Genomic DNA, 21,517 nt, shown 5'->3' with positions numbered 1-21,517 from the left:
TGATAAAAATAAATATCATCAGTAGGTAAAATTTGGATGCCTAATTAATAGTCAAAACTAAGCTTACTTGACCCATGATTAGAATGAAGACTCACAATATAACTTAGAATAGACGCTTAGTATATTTATGCAAATATAGCGACCAATGACCGGCGCGGTGTAGCTTACAATATGGATAATCAGAAGTAAGTTTTAATTCATTTCATTGTTATCATTAATTAGTTGTTACATTTTTTTGACATAAAACTAGTTGCTTTGTAAAACATCTTTTAAATTAACTGTTTGGTGTTAGGCGTCCGCATTTCTTTGTATTAAGTTTCAAACTTACAATACGTTTCAAAATACTAAAACCTTAATTGAGGCGGGTCCAGATGTTGACATAAAGCGTGATAAAACAAGGGTTCGAAACTTTAAATAAGTGACCTTCCACTTCCCTCCCCGCACCCAAAAGCTGGATGCTAACAGGTTTAAATGTGGTTTGGGGGTTGTTTGATCACCTTCGAGAAAGTGCTGCTCATTTAAGCGTAGTAGTACATGTTGGTGATTTTCACGCACATATTTTTCTTCATATATTTTAACATTCAAGATAACTTGGACATACCCAATGCCCCCAGCCCAACACCACACACGCTGTACTCGTTTACGACCATGTGTTAACGTAATTGATTTACACACGTGCATATTTATGATGCAATAACTTTCGATTCGATTCAGACGGAAAGACGGATGTCACAAATGGTTGGTGTTTGGTGCTACCTACATCCTAGCGGTAATCAACATTGGCATGTTCTATTCATTTGCTGCCCTGTTTGTGCCAATTATGAACAGATTTGGCGCATCAAGAGCTGAAACAGCCATCGTTCAGTCGACTTGTGGTGGAGTACTTCTTTGCTCTGGTAAGTTGGATGATCAAGTCTTTGTTTATTCTTGAAAACGTCTAAAAGTATTACAATTTCTTCAAAAGGTCAATATTTGTTGTTACATCTGTGATATACGAATCATTAATGGTAAACATTTAACAAATCAGTCGTATAGATACGTTGGGAGTGATACACTTTCATCTTTTGTTTATCGTTTCAGGGTTCATATCAGGCATTCTTATTCACCGAATGAATGAAAGAACAGTCGGAATTGTTGGCTCTTTGATTATATTTATCGGAATGTTTTCATCTGTATTCGCTACGTCCGTTTTTGTATTGGTGATTTCACTTGGCGTGCTATTAGGTTAGATAAACTTTTAGAAGACAATATATCCATTTTTCGATCAAAGTTATTTAACTAAATATTGAAGTTCAACAGTCAGAACACCTCGGCAATTGTCCGTCACAAACATCCTCTGAAGTATGGCGGTGCATCAATATAAGTAGTTGATTATTTATGAATTGTACTGTTTTAAAGGGTTCTATGTATTACAAAATTCAAATTGATTCCAAATGAAGTGTTTTTTTGCATAAATAGTTAAGATTCCCTAGTGAAAAGTGCTTAAGTCTAACTGCTGAATTGAAATAACTACACGATCAACTTGCTGTGTAGTTAAATGTGAAGAATTCCGACATTATAAACCGTCCATATTTTCAATGGAAAATTGCGTTCCAATTGGAATTTTGCATGCGGGTATCTCTTTCAAACACAATCATTATGTTCAATATTATAAGACACAAGTTTGAGTTTATTATCGATAATACATGAAAATATTGCAGGGGCCGGAATGTCACCTATAGTTATTGGGACAATTTCTATTACCGGAAAACATTTTGAAGGCAGCAACCTAAACAGAATTGTTATGTCTGTGCTTTCAACGGGCTCCGGTGTTGGTGGGATTATATATCCTTACATCATTGCATACCTTGAGTATGTTTTACTATTAAGCAGCAGCATTTCGCATGTTAATATGCTTTAAACCATCATGTGTATCGCGAATATCCTACGAAATGATCTAACCCGACTAGCAGGGGAAGTAAGAATGCTTGGAGTTTGAAATATCACCAGAATCTTAAAGCTTTTTAGTATCCAATAATCAACTGATTTTATCATAAAAATTATTTAACATAATGATGCAAAAATTTAATGTAGTATCGGCTAAAACACATTTGCTGATATCTTTTATGTTTTTCAGTGAACAATACGGCCTTCCGGGAATTTTCATGATACTGGGCGGAGTGTTACTGAACAACATAGCGCTAATGATACTTTGGTCATCTGATAATAAACCACATAAGGAAAAGAAATCGACGAACGCGCCAGCAAAAGAAACACATGATAATCCTGCATTTCATATGAAGGAAATAACATCTTATAACACAGAAATCTCACAAAGGACACAGCAAGCACATCAGAATAATATTCAACATGAAGCTCTCACAAGCACAATTAATACGGAACATAACACAAACATTGTGATAATTGAAAAGCTTGAAACCACGTGGGGTAAAAATCGAGGAAACGGTGAAAGCAATAAAAAAACAACAGAAACGAAGTTGATCATTAAAGATAGTTTGTTATCTCTAATACGGAACAAAGTATTTATGATGTATTGTGTCAGCTTTTCCTTTGCAATGCCAGCACTCAATGTTCCTGTAATTTTTATAGTTGATATTTTCGTTAGTAGGGGATTTTCAATGAAGAATGCTATCTTTGCTTTGCTAATGTTCAATGTTTTCAGTGCGCTTGGACGCATATGCCCGGGACTACTTTTGAAAATACCTAGCATGCCAATTCTTGGAGTACCAATGTTAGCATTACTTTTGAGTGCTATAGGAACTGCGTTTATGCCTTTGGTGGCTTCGTTATCGCTTATGATCTCAGTAACATGCCTAATTGCACTGGGAAGCGGGATGTGTATTTCAGCGCTTGGTGCCACTACCATTGACCTAGTTGGCACCGCAGATTTATCTAATGCAGTTGGTATGTTGTTTACGCTAAATGGAATTGGATTTATGGCTGTTGGACCTCTCAGTGGTAAGTGAAGCGTTGAGTAAGAATCAAAACACAGGAGATGAAATTCACGGTCCATCATTGATAAAAGTAATATCTTGTAGATAATTTTGAATTATCATGCTATTGATCAAGATATGTTATATCAATTAATGTAAACAACAGCATATCCAAAAATGGAAAGTGTGTTGTACAGGGCCCATATTTATTAAGGTCTTCAGTGGAAATATCTGATATTCTGATTCAATTACCAAAACTGACTTATTAAATGTTGTTGTAAACTTGCTTAAGCAAGAGTAAGTAAGTAGAGTAAGATAACTTGTTTTACTATAAAAAAGCCGATATATTTTATTAATGTTATTTTATTAAAAATATTTTGAAACTCTTATGAATTAACTTTTTCCGAGCCTACCTCACAAAATCAGACTCAATCCGTTTGTGAATTTTAGCTCTGAGGATTGTCTTTGATTACTTTATATCCGGGTCAGTTTGTCATACGAGTTAAAATGCTTATATTTAACCATTTGCACATTCACAATATGAATGCACGACAATATAAATATATACATATTACCTTACATTAGAATTTCTGACCATAATATTGTTGCTTTTCACATTCCAGGATATATACGTGATACCACGAATAGCTACACCTACCCACTAGTCAGTGCCGCATCAGCTATTGCTGTTGGATTTGTGGTTCTTGCAATAGCCCTGCAGTACGAACGATCTGAGGCCAAACTAAGAAAGCACGTGACCAATACTGAACTTATTGTGACGTAATTTGATGTTGGCGGATAGTTTTGTCGCCATAGAAATTTGTATTGTGTGTTTAGTATACAAGCAAAAATTTCAATCCTTATATCTTCATTTTGCAGGTATAATGGTTATTGCATACGTTTAATGAAAATAAAAAAGCTTTGGTACAAACACAGACTCATTCAAAAAAAACAAAACAGTTGAGTTTTCTTCATAAAACAACCCGTATTAGCTAAGTTAAAGTCGACTAACTTTGCTATATCCAAAGAATAAACAACTTATGATTGGCTGCTGCTCTTTATATCTTGTGGCGGTCCCAAGTGCGAGTATAAATGAACTAACGCACGAACTCTTTATGTGTAGTGCAATAGCTTGATAACTGGATCAACGTTTATCCCGACTTCCACAGCCTGAAGAATATCAGTCATATAATTAAATACATTACTTTTTGAGCAGTCTGTAAAACAGCTGCTTGTACGCTGATAATGACTCTAACCGATATACATAAACAACTAAAAACGCCTCTATGCCACGATACCATGTTTTTTTCTTTGGTTAGCAGGATGTTTGGGTATGTTTAATTCTACGTATCTGGATAAACGCAGCGACCTTGACCTTTTATCGTTCGTACCAACCCCAAAAGTGTCTCCGGACGAGCTTGCTATTGAACAAACATTCGGAGCTCCGCGACCTTTTTATTGAAAATAACCTCGGATAAATATGGATGGTTTACATGGTCAGAAATTGGTCGACTTAAAGTCCGCATCAAGCCGATCGTGTAGTAGTTTAATTTAGCAATTAAACTTAATGACTCAGTTCTTGAGAATCTAAATTATCTTTGCAATAATACACTTCACTGGCAATCAATTTAAACTTAGATCAATAAATACAAGCTTAAACACTATATTTAATTAATGATATTATTCAAATTTTTACGAACTACTTTAACTGATGTACCGGCATACATTCGAGGTTCATTTCGATAAAAATCATACTAGTAGATTATTACAATCAAAGTTATTGGTCAACAACTTGATTTATACTAGTAGTTTGTTACAATCAAAACCATTTATCACCAACTTGCTTCCTAGTTTATGACAATCAAAGCCACAGTTCACAAATTTGCTTCATATGTTTTCACAATCAAAGCCATCGGTCAATTTCTTGATTCATAGTTTATTACAATCAAAGCCATCGGTCAACAACTTGATTTATAGTTTATTACAATCAAAGCCATTGGTCAACAACTTGCTTTATAGTTTATTACAATCAAAGCCATTGGTCAATTACTTGATTCATAGTTTATTACAATCAAAGCCATCTGTCAACAATTTGCTTTATAGTTTATTACAATTAAAGCAGTCACCCACTTACTTGCTTCATAGTTTATTACAATCAAAGCAATCGGTACAATGTCATGCAGAAAGGAAAACAATGCATCAATTTTATTTTGAAAATTAAACAACATAAATCTGTAACAACAATAGAAGTACCATAACTGGACAAACTGAGACATGATCTTATCAAAGAAAGGTATTTTAGGTAACAAAAACTTTTTGATGAATTTACATCGGAAAAACCATCATTTCATTTTATTTAATAAATTAGCATCTTTTCCATGCGTAAAAGGATAGACTTATGGATATACAAAGAAATCAAACAGATTCATGCTTAAAATTGTGCAGCAGCAAATATAAATAAATTTGAAAATTACAAAAATGAATGTGATTAACCATATAATAATATAAATTTGCATTGATATAAAGTTTGCATTGTTTGCGAAAAAAAGAACACAAGTCATAAAGATGTTGTTCAAAGCAAAAAACAATCAAAGATAACGAGAATACTTAAGCGTCTTAAGGTGACACAGTTTGTTAAACTGTCTAGTCAAATATAAGATATATGTAAATTAAAACATGAAACTTATTCATCAGCACATGCATTACATAAGAATACAGAGCAGTTATGATAAAACAGTTTCACTACATGTAAAAGCATGGTTTTTTATTTAGACCAAACAAAAACAATGTTATGGTTCCATTTACCTGACCAACCCTATATCTAAGTTCCAACTCTAATGAATTCTTCTGTAAAACAAAAAATAAAAGAAAAATATCCTTTATTACTTTTTGAAATATAAACCATGTAACGCTCATATTTCTACAGGGTGAAAGAGTTTTATTCCACAGTGTTGATTTCCTGACAATAAAATAATTCCCACCCCCCCCCCCAAAAAAAAAATACCTATCTACCTAACTAACCTGTTTTATTCAAATCACTTTTCGAGATCTATTTTGGTGGAGCTTCAGAAATGTCTTGTATGTGAAATTCACTCAGTGATATTCATAGCAGATAATTAATTAGGGATGGGATATACCTGGCCCATATAATACGAAAATACTTCGTGCCCCTTTGATATTGGGGCCAGGCAGCTGAAACCATTTCAGCAGGTTAAGAGGCCACTTTAGGCCTTCATTAATCAATTGGATGAAGAATTCTGCCCAGAGGCAAACTGACTATTTTCAGAAGCTCCTTAGAGGGCTCTCCTTACAGTTTGGACGCAAACTGGAGAGTCAATACTAACAACAAATACAGAAACAACCAGAAGCAACCAACTGGCTTTTATTCATCATTTCTTTCTGTGTGTGTGTGGGGGGGGGGGGGGGGGCATTGAGTCTGTGGACAAATCACAGTAATATAAACAGAGTGAAGAGGTTGAGAAACCACACTGGTCTTGTACGTGAAGCTACTTGTATCAGTACGAGTTGCAGTTGGATTTAAGGTATCTAATGTACGAATAGGCTTTCTGTTTGATCGTGCCATTGGCATTCCTGCTAACAGGGTTCATACAGCCAAGCTGGAAAGATATTCAAGGCAATTTTAAGTAGATTTCAAGGAATTTTATTTGATAGGCAGTTTTATCTTGTGTTTTGACGACTGTGTTGGATTTCAGGGCAGACTCATCCATTGAACTGATGTCAATAACTTTTATGCAAAGTCTACACATTGCTGTGTGTTGCTTTTTCATGTTATACCAGACAAAGAAAAGCAAAGAGCAACCTGTTTAAAATGCCATTTTCGGTGACCATCACAGCAAAAGCAAAAAGGTAAATAGACTGAATGGGTTCTCATGTAAACTGTACCACTAGAGCCCTGGACCTGTACTATCACACTTAGACCAACAGTTTCGAAAAGTAGAGTTACTGAAGCATCCACTAAGAACAAACAGTTTTGTAAAGATGGACCATTTTACTACAGACACTTCATTTAGAGCAAAAATTGGGAAATTTAAGTACTTTTCTCAAAATACAGTCTTTGGGTGACCCAGTTTTAGTGGGTTATTACTTCAATTTGTAAGGATATTACTTGCTGATTACCTATATGTAAAATAAATATCCAATTATTTTTCATTTTGAATCTTCTTCATTTCAATGAAAAAGTGCGTGTCTGGCATTAAAACCTGAATCATCCAAGATATACTTATGGGCCATCATGAGCACCTTTGAAGGTACATTTTAATGAAAATATTTAATGTAAACAAACTAAGTGAACACTTCAATTGTGAGAATACATATCAAGACGACTGTTAAAGCTGCACTCTCACAGATTTACTGTTTTAGCAACTTTTTTATTTTTTGGCTTGGAATGAGCCAATTTTGCGTATGTATCTGCAAACCAGTGATATAATACTGCTGATAAAAGATCAGTTTGCAGATTTTCATATTTCCGTTGAAAATTGATGTTTTATGGCTAAATGCGTTACTAACAGTTAAGAAAAATATATAAAACATCAAATTTGAACAAATCTATGAAAACCTGCGATCTGACTTTTTGTCAGCAGTCTGGTTTCCATGCATTTTCATATAAATTGGCTCAGTCTAAGACAAATAATAAATAAATTTGTCAACACGTTCAATCTGTGAGACTGCAGCTTTAAAATCTGTATCAAACACAAAAAAATAACAGAAATCGATACTCATGCAAAAAATCTGTTAATAAAATAGGCCAACAATTCAAGAACATCATCATAATGGAACTGGAAAAGATTCAAATATGGAAACAAATGGGACAATATTTTCTGAAAGGAATTTTGACCTGAACAGTTAATTAGTCATCAATTAGACCTGTGTATGATACTGTAATCATATGTTACTAATTTATATTTCCATAAAATTATTTATATATAAATGAAAAACAAAAATGTTTGCAATATGGGCACAAAAAAAAACAACTACTAAGTAATTGATGATTACTTTGTGTGTTAAATTAAAGATAAATGTGACTCTCGAAAAACCTTGTCAAATCTTTCTGTCAGGCCTTTTATGCAACTTATAGAAATATTTGTAAGCTGAAGTTATATGTGGAGAAATTAATAAATGATAACAATAGTATAACAAACACTAAAACAAAACGACATCATCCATTAAACAGCTAAAAGTAAAACAAAACAACTTCATCCATTCAACAGCTAAAAATAAAACAACACTGACATCATTCATCCAACAGCGAAAAATAAAACACTGACATCATCCATTCAACAGCTAAAAATAGAACAACACGGACATCATTCATCCAACAGCTAAAAAAAACAACACTGACATCATCCATTCAACAGCTAAAAATAAAACACAACATCATCCATTCAACAGCTAAAAAAATAAAACTACACATTGACATCATCCATCCAAACACCAAGATCTTATAATTTAGGTAAGACAATCTTCCTTGCCTTCTATAACATGTAAACATCTTTATTATCCACCTCAACAAGAAAACTGTTTAATGTAGCTAAAAAATCAAAGTTCCAATGAAAATAAGAAAATCTACACAGTTCGGGCCCGTCATCCCCCCCATTATTTTTTTTATAAAAAATACCCCCCTACCCCTCTGAAAAAAAAGCTTGTTCCAAATTCAGATTTTAGTAATATTAAAAAAACTTTGAACTTCAAGTGAATAATACATACATTTTCTCTAATGAATATAAAACTAAATGTAAAGATGTTAGTAAAATAAGTAATATTTTGAGACTGAATTATGTATTCCTAGATGATACGGAATAATCGACTTGTAATTCGCTCCATGATAAAACTTGATCTATGGCCTGTGAAATTTTGTCATTTAACATAATTGAAGATTAGAAAGTGCTGAACTATTTTGCTCTATGGCTAACATCGCTTCAAATGATTATCTTTAAACAAGTGCACTGCAATCACATGCCAATTCTTGTCTGAAATTTGTTTTTGTTTTCAGCCAAAAGGGGCATAACTCATAATTGATAAAATCAGAGTTATGGGATACATATCATCACCTTAGTGCAATAACTCATTAATTTAATTTAGAAATAGAAGCAGATATTGAGTAATTGCATTAAGATGATGAAATGTCCATGTGCATTCAGTTCTATTTGAATAATTTTAACTGTGAATAAGCTTTGTGGCCAATGACAAAACTAAAGCCATTATGACACCTAGAATATTTGTTTAAAAACAGGACAAATCACTAAACCATGAATCAATATAGGGAGACAAACATGTGGTGCAGACTAGAATGTATAACACTGTTCAGTTACAATAAAGATATACATTAATTTCATGTTTTAAATAAGGATATTGCAGATGTAATGACTAATCACAATGTTATTATTACTATTAATTAAATGCCTAAAAAGATGTGAACACATATAATTATATGTACAGGTAACATAACATAATTATGTTTGTTTTACCATCACTTCATTACAAACACATAAACATCATTGTAACATGATGAAACAAGAGTGTCTTAGTAATTTTCAACGCTCAACTGTTCTTTTTCAGAGGAAAAAAGGGGATAAACTCATAATATATTACAGCAAGAGTTATGGGCCTTAACATACCGGTACATGTGTAATTTTTTTCTGTCAACATGTGAACCAAGTTTCATTTGAATATCATTAACACTTTTTTTTTAAATTCTAGTGAAGATTAAAAATTTTGTGCTCTGACAACAAAGACACTAAGACTATAATGATACCTCAAAACTTCTTTCCTAGAAAACAAATGAGCTAATAGTGTAGTAAGCTGTAAATAAAAGCTTACTGGAAATGGTTCATAAACAAATATTATGGACATAAAAATGCCAGTATACTATGGTAATTAAAACGTTTTATCAAACAACCACATACATTCCATGACATAAGAAAAATTACTTGAAAACAACAACAATATATTCAGTAATCTCATTGACAAACAAAATTATTAACGTAAAACCTGCATGCACCTTATTGAACTTAAATAGCAATCATTTTTTTTAACTTTTAATTTCCATTTAAAAATGGATAAACATTATTCCAAAGTATAAATCAAAACTTAAATAAAAATAAATAGTAACAAAGACAGCAACAATACCAAATACTTTTTATATTTCTTAACACAAAAGAAAATAATGGTTTTATTGATCATTGCGAAGTGCCGCCGGGTGAGAGGATTTTGGAATGGGTGACATTGCTAACGAAATTGTGTCTCCCCACCAAATTGGTAGTAAATTCATCACATACGTAAAAATATCAGCACCCGCACCACATGGGTATCGCTCTTTCGGGCGCTTGGAGAGGAGCCCACTTCTCATTGCACGCACCACTGGAGTTAAATCGTCCGGGAAAGTTTTGCACTGTTCCATTAGGCTGCTGTATATTTCGTCTAAATAATCAAGCCCGTATGTTGCCTTGGCATTTTCATCTAACTTCTCCCATATTTCTTCTTTTCTACCTTTTAGTGTGGTTTCTGCAACATTTCCTGAAATATGTTTGTCAAAAATTATGGCTAAGAAGCACTGCTTAACTTAAAAAATCAGACTAGCTAAAAATTTCAAAGTCCAAAAATACTAAAATATCCCACACCCTCCCCCCTACCCCTCAGAATGTGTGACTCGAAAACCCATTTGATGTATTGAAGGCATTATCTATTTATATTCTGTGAGAACATTTGAAATAAATTTAAAAAAAATGAAAAAGCTATGTCCAATTCTCAAAATCCATCAAAATTCATGTTTTTTCACCCAAAATATCAGGTGAGACTCTGTATCTTTAGGGTACAATGTTAAGAAATGTATTAGATGAACAAGTTCCCCAAGTTTCAAAGTGATAGCTTTGATAGTTTCCATGTAAGTGACCTTAATGCTTAGCTTAACCAACGCCTCCGATGACAAAGACGACAATCAAGTTACGACAAGTTTTCAAAAATCAGACGAGCTAATTATTTCTCAAAATGAAAACATTCATAACAATCGGTAACATTACATTAACATTATAATCACCTGTCCTATATCCGGTTGGTTCTATGATTGACACATTGACGCTCCACTTCTTCATCTCCTGTCGTAACGTGTCGGAAAACGCCATTAAAGCATGCTTCGCCATCCCGTAAGCACCATAGCCTTCAAATGAGATTCTTCCTAAAATGTACATGGAAAACAGATGTAAGTACATGTACATCTAAATGGTTGGAATAGCAAGGAAAGTTGGGGCTTTTTATGGAGAGTAGTGTACCAGTCAGTATTAAAGGTACTTTTTATGGAGAGCAGTGAACCAGTCAGGATTAAAGGTACTTTTTAAAACACTTGACTTTTACAGGGCTCGACATTAACGCTGGTCCGGGACCACCAGATTCATGGTCCGGACCAGTAGAAACCAGTTCTGGCTAGTCCGACTGGACCAGTGAAATTTCCAAGAAGAAATAATTTAATCAGAAATGTTAAGCACGATCCCTGACTAAATCTGACAATATGTATAATCCAACAAATAAATGCAGTTCAAGCAGCATTCGTTGTTTTTATTTACATTCCCTTGCGCATGCGTTACATCTGCGACCGGAAGTAATCAGCACAGAACAGTTTACGATAGCTGTGAAATCATCGGAATTAGGTCAATCTTTATTACGATGTAAAATTCCAATAACTTATTTTAGCAAATCATTTCGTCCATATTTATAGCATTGAATTTGGTTTTTAAGTATTTATCGTATGCATAGTAAATTAAAGCCATTTGCTAATGTGATTGACAAATTTTAATGTACATTCAAGTCAGATATGTACTAAATATCTTTTATTGCTGCCTGATAATCCAACGTATATTCTAGTCAATCCTCATACTATTGTTTCATTGTTGTAATGTTAACCAGTTAAAGTTTTATATTAAAATTAAAAGCTCACTATTATTTTCATCATGTGTGTATATAATAAACCTTCACAGGCAAAGAATTAAAATCATATCATCAAAAAGTATCAATTTGGTCAGGACTAGTGGATATTAGGTCAGGACCAGTAGAAAATATATCTACTAGTCCGAATGGACCAGCGGATTTAAAAGTTAACGTCGAGCCCTGCTTTTACAATATAAACAGGAAAACCATTATAATTTTTTTTAAACCTGTAAACTCAGCTGAATATTCTTATCATGTGAGATGATGTACTATAGTCCTAATATAAGCTCGTATAAACAATTCTAGACTTGTTTTAATGGAATAGTCAATACTGTATTTTTTTATGTTGGAACCATCAGTCTGGTCTCTTGTCCCTTTAACATTAACCCCATGCATACAAATTTCCACCAAACTCTTCTTTTTTTAGTAATTTTACATAAAAATGGACTCAATCCAATTTTGTATAGATTTGTTGTATTCTTTCAGAAAAAATATCACATTTTTTAATCTTTTGTCTATTTTTTTTTTTTAAAGCATTCTAAGGCAAATTTGGAAATCCCAATTTTAGTCAAAATGACACATTTTCCCAATTCCCAAAATAGTTGAAAAGAACAATACTGGTTTATTTTCAGAAAATAATACATTTTATTCATAGTATACCTAGAACACTGGAGACAACAACAATCCGGCCCTTTGCCTGTCGTATGAGTGGTAGAAAAGCCTTTGTGGTGTTGACAGTTCCAAACAGGTTCACATCAAACATTTTCCGCATGATTGGTTCAGGGGTCATCTCAAGCTCCGAGAAATAGCACACGCCGGCATTGTTAACAAGACCCCAAAGCCCTGAAAATAAATATTCCGCAATGCAGCTGTATTTTAACAGGCATTGGCAATTCCTGAAAAAATAATGCTGTCAATGTTTCTGTTTTATAGAGAATTAGTGCAAGAAAGAGACTTAAATCTTGTATCACTGTAGCAGACATAATTGGGCTGTCTTTTTACATTTGTTGAATGGAGCCAGGGCTCTGAGAAAGGGATATTTAGCTATATCACTCCTCCAACATAAATGATGCAACGCCATTGGTCCAGGACTGGTCATGTGGTGACCCCATCATTTTCCATATTGGGTCACCAAATTTATATCGTACCAAAATGACGTCTATTTTCCTATTCCGATGAATAAATGAAACATTTAAACATGCAAACAGGTTGTCAACGTGATATATATGTTACAGGGTTAGTAGGTGACCCAATATGGGATATACGGGGTGGCAGGAGACCATATTCAGGTTCAAGCTTCGCTCTCACCCGATATTGTTTCCTTTGCCCTGTATATCCCATATCAGGTCACCTACTAATCCTTTAACTTATATTATTTTTACTTGAAAGGGAATTTTGCAAGTTGACCGTAGGTAGAGTAAGTAATCTGAACTAAAAGTATATTTTTTTAGGCATGGGGTTGCTAATTTTTCAGCAATTGTAAAAGGAACCACAACATAATGTTTGTTTGAACTAAAAAGTAAAAGCAAAGGTTCAGCAATAGCAAGATTTCTCTTTGAAGACCAAAAATTAGTTTTACTGGTTATGCCTCTGAAATCACTCATTTTATCATTATTACACTCTATGATACTGAAATTTCAGCTATATTTTGGTTTAAGTGGGATGCAAACTACCCCAGTAAACAAAAGTCAAGAAAAACATTAGAAAACCTTCGCCTTAATCTTAGGTCACAATGACTTATACAACAGTATATGGATATTTTGACATTTTTAAAATACATTGATAACATCACATGATAATTTCATTCAACCAATCAAGTTAGTAACGGTCTTGAAAGACAATATTTGAGCAAATATCAACATCTGCTGAAGGGTTCCAGCTGTCAGTATCTTAGTTTTAACACTCTTTATGATTTGCCACACTTTATTACTTACCGGTAATATAAAAAAAAATTGTACATGAGCATTTTACAAACCATGTGTGAGTCCTTTTAACATCGTATAATGTTTTTGTTCTCAGCAGTGAAAGGACTTGTACCAGTAACTTTATTCTACAACCTACCCTCACTTCCCACATCAAGGCGCACAATTTCAACAGCTTTCGAAATATCCTCATCCTTTGTGACATCTAATTGCAGAAGATGCATTCTGTAAAGAAACGTATTGTGATAAGCATTTCACATCAGTGACATTGTCAGTGAAAAAGGGTCCTGTGGAGGATAAAATGATGCTTTCATTTTTGGGAGGTTTTGTGCTCTGGCACGTGATTTTCAAACTCCAAAATCCAAAAAGAATCATATAATTCCAAACAAAAAATAACGATGCCAAAAATGTTCAAAGCGCAATTTATTTATTTTTCACATTTTGGGTATCATAATTTTTAGTTTGAAATTATAAGATTTTTTTATTATTTTTAAAAAAATACTTGAAAAATGCTGATAGAGGAAAATAAATGTGCAACGTTCTTAAAAAAACACACTCCTGAGTGCATAAAATATGACTTTAAAAGTATTTCAATTGTGCTCAATGAGAAGAGAATGAATTAAACATTGCATGTGCGTGTGCCATGATATTGTTTACGTCTAACTTTCAAGTAAACCATATCATGAAACATGCACATGAATTTTATGCTACGACTAAGCACAAAAAATGCAAATACAAATAACTGTCGTCCTGTTTCAACTAATGCTTCTTAAGATTAGTGTAAATAAATGTTAAAGTTGCCTGTCGGAAAACGAAGGCTTTATGCTCAGCATGAAAAGTTAATAAGCTGCACTATCTTTACTTAAAAAGAGTGCAGGTCCAGGCATCATATAGAGTTAATACAAGCCTGCTCAAACTAAGAATCAATAAGTCTAAATGCTGGAATTGTAGCTGAGACAAAGGATTATAACTGGTCCAAAAGTGGAAAAGTTCAAGTCATATGAATAATAATGAATAATTTGGAATCTTAGTTGTTCACATTTCTATGTCTTGACAGAAGCACATGAATCTTGACTTTTAGGAGAGTTTAAAGTGATACCTATGTTCAAGCGATGGAATATATTATATAATATAAATCAATCAGGGATTTATCTTAAGAATTATGGAAGGGTGCTCCACCATGCCTCTTTTCCTTGCACCCTTTTGTCCTCATGGAGACCAGCATGGGCAACCTTTTCCTTTATAGAATTAAAATAAACTGTTCAAAATTTGTTTTGTTTGGATTATATATACATGTACATACAAACTTTAAATATTTGGCAGTTAAAACCTAATATTACTTCAATTAAACCCAATTCCTATCTTTTTCTGTCTTTATCTAATTAAATGAAACTGTTAAATATTTATTTTGCATTTATTATAAATTATACCAACAAACTTTCAATATTTGGCAGTTGAAACCTAATATTACTTTAAACCCAATTCCTATCATTTTCTGTCAAATTCAATGAGACACAATTTACCCTGTCCCCTCTTTTGCAGCACTCTTTTAAAAAGCTGGCTAAATCCCAGGCCCCAATTTCTTGAAACTTAATAAGCTTAACAGGCTTAAGTCGCTTATTTCAATTAGCCAAAATGCATATACTAATATAGGATTTTGATAAATGAAAAATTAGACAGTGGACAAAGCAAAAATGGCAAATTTTGACCAATTCAAGGGCCATAATCCTGAAGAGCCTGGCTGGTTATAGAACTTTGCCAAGAATCTATACCAACAAACATTTATAGTAGCAAGTTTGGTGAAATTCGGATAAAAACTGTTCAAGTTTGAGAGAAGACAAAGCTAAAATGGCCAATTTTGATAAATTCAGGGGGCCATCACAGTTCAGGCTGGTTATCGAACTTGACCTAGATATTTCACCAACAAACACTTTCATGACGTTTGGTGGAAATTGGATGAGAAATGATCAAGTTAGAGAGCGGACAAAGCTAAAATGGCCAATTTTGATAAATTCAGGGGGCCATAACTCTGGAGTGCCTAAAGCGATTTGGCTGGTTATCGAACTTGACCTAGATATTTCACCAACAAACACTTTCATGAAGTTTGGTGGAAATTGGATGAGAAATGTTCAAGTTAGAGAGCGGACAACATTGTGGAGCCGCCCGCCCGCCATGGGTGTTCCCATAATACGGCCATCGTAAGATGGGCGTATAAAAATGGTTTCTTCTAATTAGCATACAGATTTTTCTTATATAATTTATAGAAACTCATAAAGAAGTAAATATAACGGATATTATAGAACAACAAAAATAGTGAGTTTAGTAGATGAGCAAAAGAAAGCAATTTGATATCTAACACAATGTACAAACCAAGTTTGCAAGTCTATTCATCAAAACTCATGTCACAGATACAGGACAAGAAGATAATGTAGTCAATTTCTTCATGGATTGATAAAGGCATACATGTGATAATTTCTTGGGTCGATTCCGGGACACTCGTCGTTATGTCAACGCACACTAGGGGGGTCCGGGGGCATGCCCCCCCGTAATTTTTTTTAAATGGGGAACGTCTGTGGTGCATTCTAGAGCATATCTGGGGCTATTTTAGTCGTTTTTAACGTCGGGAAAATGTACCTATTTTGACTGCCAAGACGTATTTTTTACTTGACATGGTTGTTTTTTTTCTGCATTTTCTTGAAAAAATAAAACCACCAGATATTTTCCCAGGCTTTAAATGAAGTGCTAACCAGGAGGATATGCAGTCTACTTTCGGTTTCATCAAAACAGGAAATAAACAACTATACGGGCACCTGTTTTCCCGCGCTTTTGAGAACATGCGTTACAAAATATTTATTTTTTCATCACATTTAAAACGTTTGCAATTTATGACACATAATATTTTCAGACGATAAAAAAGATTTTCCAGTCGATGAGCTTTTTTCCGTTTGGAGATGCATATAATTTTGATAGAGACATGTCAACAATCGGCTGTATAAAGCGATCACGTGACTTACCATTGTCACGTGATTAAAGCATTCTATATAACCACCGGTAAACCCCATATCGTCAGTTTTATTTCGGCGTAAAAATACACGCGATAGTTCGGAAAAAAAATGTCAAAACACTAAAATTCCTTATGGACGCGTAAGTTGTTTAAAGTATAACGATGTATCGACTTTGAAATTTGAAAGGAATATGGGATGTTTTCCGTGTTTTAATTATGTTTTTTTACTCATTTTGTCACTTTCTTTGAACTTACCTTCATGCTCGTTTGTTGGTAAAATGTGTGAAAAATATCAATTCATCAATTTAAAGCTATCATTCATAAGACCAAACAAATCCATATGAAAACAATGAATTTGTATACAAGAACCCTCCCCCACTCGTTAAGCACAACAATAGGCCGATAGATCAATTATCGGGTGATTGACGATGACCTCGACGACACACGTACCAATTAAAGGATTAGTGTCAACATGTCCTGTGTTTTACGACCAGTGTCCCGGACAGGCAAAATAGCTGACTTACATTGGTAAAATAGGATAATCGATTCCGATTCCGAGATTTTTTTTTTCGTTTTTTTTTTTATGACTTTCCGGGACAAACATGCACCCTCCGTGACTCCGTGACAGAGATACGATTTCCGGGACAATCCCGGACGTCCGGGACGTTATCACATGTATGGATAAAGGCCAAGGGCATGGTAATTTCTTCCTAAAATGGCACAGAAACAGGACAATGTTTATAAGAGCACTCTCAGATTCATCATATTATCATTTTTGCAGTGATATTAATGTTTGATGACTCAAGTTTCTGACTTAAAACTTAAATCTGTATGAACCATTAGGAAAATACATTTTTTTTAACCGATGTCTAAAAAAGTCCCCAAAAATTATGAATATGCTGAACAAAAATTAAGAATATGCTGATCATTTACAAAATGAATGACATTTAATACCACCTTGATGAAAGTTCACTTATTCAAAATAGAACACTGAGAAAACAAGACCTGTCACAGAAAGTGATAAATGACCCCGAAGTTCCATTATGCAATAACTAATTTGCCTATACTCAAGATGAGCTAACATAAACTATGAGGATATGCTAGTTCCGATGAAGGTTGACCTGAAGAAAGAAACGAATGCCTTTCCTCTCAGTTTCTAAACATATATGCATCAACTCATGATTAGCCAATATCTCTGACAATGAACCTTGAAGTATGGTCAAGGGTTTTGCACATGACACATAAGACATTGTCTTTATGTAATTAACACATGTGCCAAATAGTTCAAAAATCCGTTATTACAGCATGAACAAGTTACAGCCTGGACATGACCAATTATACTTCATATATGCATATATGCAACATTACATAACGATAAACTTTTACATGTGACCTTGATTTTTGAGAAGAAAGTGGGTCTTGCATGTGACACGTCATATATATATGTACAGTGTGATTTTAATTAGCCTATCTTTGGATATTTTTATGAAATGCAACAACTCTCAACTGTATTTCCTACATTTGTATATGGTTTTAGCTTAGGCCTAAAAAAAAATACATTTGGTTCGGGTTACCTGACCCTACCTACGGAATAGGCGCCGACCCTACCGTTTTTATAGTCAGTTTGAAAAAAAAATGAAAAAATAAAAAAATAAATAAATAAATATTTCGGTTTTTTTTTTTAATTGCTTTTTAATATTAAGTTTAAACCGCTTTAACACCATTCTCCAATGATGAAAATTATATTCTTATATAAAACCTAATAAAAAAAATAAATAAAAAAAAATAAAAAGCCTACCTACCCTACCTATTTTTTTTAAGGATGTAACCCTAACCAAACAATTTTTTTTTTAGGCCTAAAGGGTTTTTGGAGGGTGCTGCACCCTGTCATAATTTTGGAAGCAGTGTCCCTTCTGCCCTCATGGCACCAGAATGTGCACCCTCCTCGGCTTTCAAAGAATATTAAAACAAAAAATGTTATTATGAATTCGAACAAACTACATATTTAGTAGTTGAAACCTAATATTACTTCAAAAAAGCACAATTTCTAACATTTTCTGTGAAATTCATAAAATTTTACACACATGTAACTCAATATTTGAGATAATGATTTTCAAAACTCATGTCATTACACAAATACACAAGAAGCTGTCAAATGCCAAGACAATGGCAGGATAAAAGAACAAAAGTTTAGCACAGCGTGACACCTTGGTCAAAACGCCTAAGGTGGAAACACTAGCATGAGAACACATATGTAACAGAAATCAAAAATTGCTTGCGCACCTGTCAGGGTTCTAACCCTTGATCCCCTTGCTCAGCAGGTGGATACTCTACCACATTGCTATAAGACCTAGAATTTATAGTAACCATTTGGAGTGTTCCCCTGCAGCGCTAGATGTTGTGGGTTCTACCCCGACATATACATATTGAGGCATTGCAAACATTATACAAACTGAATATAAACAAAAATAAGAATACCTATCAGAGCAGGTATGCCTAAGAGAAACAGCCCCAGGTCCATCTTTATCTAAACATCCAGCATACACGTGCATTCCAATGGCATCCAACTTCTTTACGAGAGCATTTCCAAATCCAGAGTCACAGCCTATAAAAAATAAACAAATTTAATTTCACTTTTTTCTACCAAAATAATCTTTAACATGTAATATAGAAAAATTGAAATAAGTTGTATTTAACAGTTGCGTCACCGACACTACGGACCATGGACATTACGGACCAGACATTACGGACCAGATTTAGGGACACTACGGACCAGATTTAGGGACATTACGGACCATCTTCAGAAACTTACGGACCATCATTTATAATGTTTTTAAACATTTGTTTTTTTAATTTATTCACTCATTGGTCTTAAATTTGTTAATAAATACTTGAATATTAGTGCTCAGTATGAAAATTATCTTTAATATAACTGAAAAATCCCAGGAAATTCCAATGTTAAACATCAATGTATTTTTATAAAATATTATAATAATTTTAATAATAATGAACGAAATATGTGTTTATCCTATAATTGTACATGTGAATATTAATGTTTTCATATGTGATCGATTGCTTTCTGAAATAAACTTAAAATCGTCATATTTATTTGTTTTCCGTTTCATCTGTTTTAACTGAAAGGTTCAGTCAGTGACCAAATGGTTGGTTTCAGTGCAAGATGGCTCCAAAACGCTCGACTCGAGCCGAAAATCAGCGTAATACCTATAATTATGATAGTTTCTTGAAATTTAAACATAGCCTATCATATGCCTACCTACCTAGTGTGTATTTACATATCCATATTTTCCTTGAAACTGATACCGTTTTCGAGAACACTTCTGCAATGTTTCCAACATGTACACAATCCGACTGGTAGGTTACAGTTCCATTTATCATTTTGGCTCAGATTGTGTATTGAGCCGTGGGTTCAGTGAAAGTGCGCCGTTACAATTGGGTTTTCACATTTTTATGATTGCCAATTAAAGGTTGTCAGTATTATGTTTGTTTCTTTTGTAATATACCGCCGATAATTACGGGTACAATTATAACTAATAAACACTAATTAAGGCAACAGAAATTGCCAGTTTTAAACATCAGTTTGCAAGAATTGCAACAAACACGCATCGTTTATTTAATATATGCTTGATTTATTTTGGTAAATAAACTGTTTTGGAAAATATTTCTGCTCGATGTATTTTGGGAAATAAACTGTTTTGGAAAATATTTCTTCCGTTGCTTTTAACTGATTTAACTGCCGATCTTTCAAATTTCGTTCATTATTGTTCACATAATTGTTATAAGTGCATAGGTCTTTAACACGTTTTGGTATTTCACAAGATTTTATATTGAACCATTGATCTATTCGAACTTCACGGGATTTTTCTCAGTTTTATGGAAGATATCACATCATACTGAGCACTCATATTCAAGTAATTATTAACAAATTAAAAACTAATGAGTTATTAATTTAAAAAAAAATGTTTCAATCATGGTCCGTAACATTCCGAAGATGGTCTGTAATGTCCCTAAATCTGGTCCGTAGTGTCCCTAAATCTGGTCAGTAATGTCTAGTCCGTAATGTCCATGGTCCGTAGTGTCCGTAATTCTAACAGTTTAATACAAATGTAAACATTTTGTAAATATGAGAACAAATTAACATTTAGGAAGTATAAACTAACACACTAGTTGATTTTAATCCATGTAACTGATGATAATGGTGTGTCTGATTTATACTAATTAATAGCACCATATCTTACATTTATATGAAAAAAACCCACAAACCTGTGATGACAACTGCCTTGTTCCCGACAGGAAGATGGCTGGCTGGTAAGATGGAATAAATCAACAGACAGCCAGCGGCAAAGCATCCAACACCTAATGGACCTTTCACAAAGAATTGACAAAGAGGTTCTCCTAAAAACAACACTGCTAAGCTCAGTGCTGATCGAAATCCAAATCGAAATTCATTTGTCAAGAATTTTGAAAGAACAGCCATTGCAAATACGACTGTAACGCAGGAATACAGTATGGAAAATATAATGACATCGTCTTCAGGAATATCATCGTCATCTACTACGAAATTCATGGTTGACAAGTGAAGAAATAATGTCATTCTAAGAAGATTTTAAACAAAAAAACAGATGTGTTCGCTTGATTCACAGCATGTCGTCCGCCATTTTAGAAATGTACTTATTTATGTAAAGAACAATCTGATTGGCTGA

At 33.7% G+C, this 21,517-nt stretch overlaps 2 protein-coding genes across 2 annotated transcripts; one reads left to right on the top strand and one right to left on the bottom strand.

The window, feature by feature from the left end:
• Positions 1-73: 73 nt before the first annotated feature.
• LOC128230198 (monocarboxylate transporter 4-like) lies at positions 74-3,746 on the top strand. The gene is made up of 6 exons (XM_052942264.1): positions 74-185; positions 715-896; positions 1,081-1,224; positions 1,701-1,851; positions 2,117-2,958; positions 3,557-3,746. The coding sequence occupies exons 1-6, from the start codon at positions 172-174 to the stop codon at positions 3,715-3,717; spliced, it is 1,494 nt and encodes a 497-aa protein (XP_052798224.1). The 5' UTR covers positions 74-171; the 3' UTR covers positions 3,718-3,746.
• A 1,194-nt stretch (positions 3,747-4,940) lies between these two features.
• On the bottom strand, positions 4,941-21,465 carry LOC128232359 (retinol dehydrogenase 7-like). Its single transcript, XM_052945868.1, has 6 exons — positions 21,078-21,465; positions 19,275-19,401; positions 13,932-14,017; positions 12,531-12,713; positions 10,987-11,124; positions 4,941-10,466 (listed from the first exon to the last, which is right to left on the bottom strand). Exons 1-6 carry the CDS (start codon positions 21,406-21,408, stop codon positions 10,123-10,125), a joined length of 1,209 nt encoding a protein of 402 aa, XP_052801828.1. The 5' UTR covers positions 21,409-21,465; the 3' UTR covers positions 4,941-10,122.
• Positions 21,466-21,517: the final 52 nt, after the last annotated feature.

Source organism: Mya arenaria, chromosome 4 (assembly GCF_026914265.1).
Source record: "Mya arenaria isolate MELC-2E11 chromosome 4, ASM2691426v1".
Classification (NCBI taxonomy): Eukaryota; Metazoa; Mollusca; class Bivalvia; order Myida; family Myidae; genus Mya; species Mya arenaria.
The sequence above is the reverse complement of the archived record's forward strand: the minus strand, read 5'-3'. Positions and strand labels throughout refer to the sequence as shown.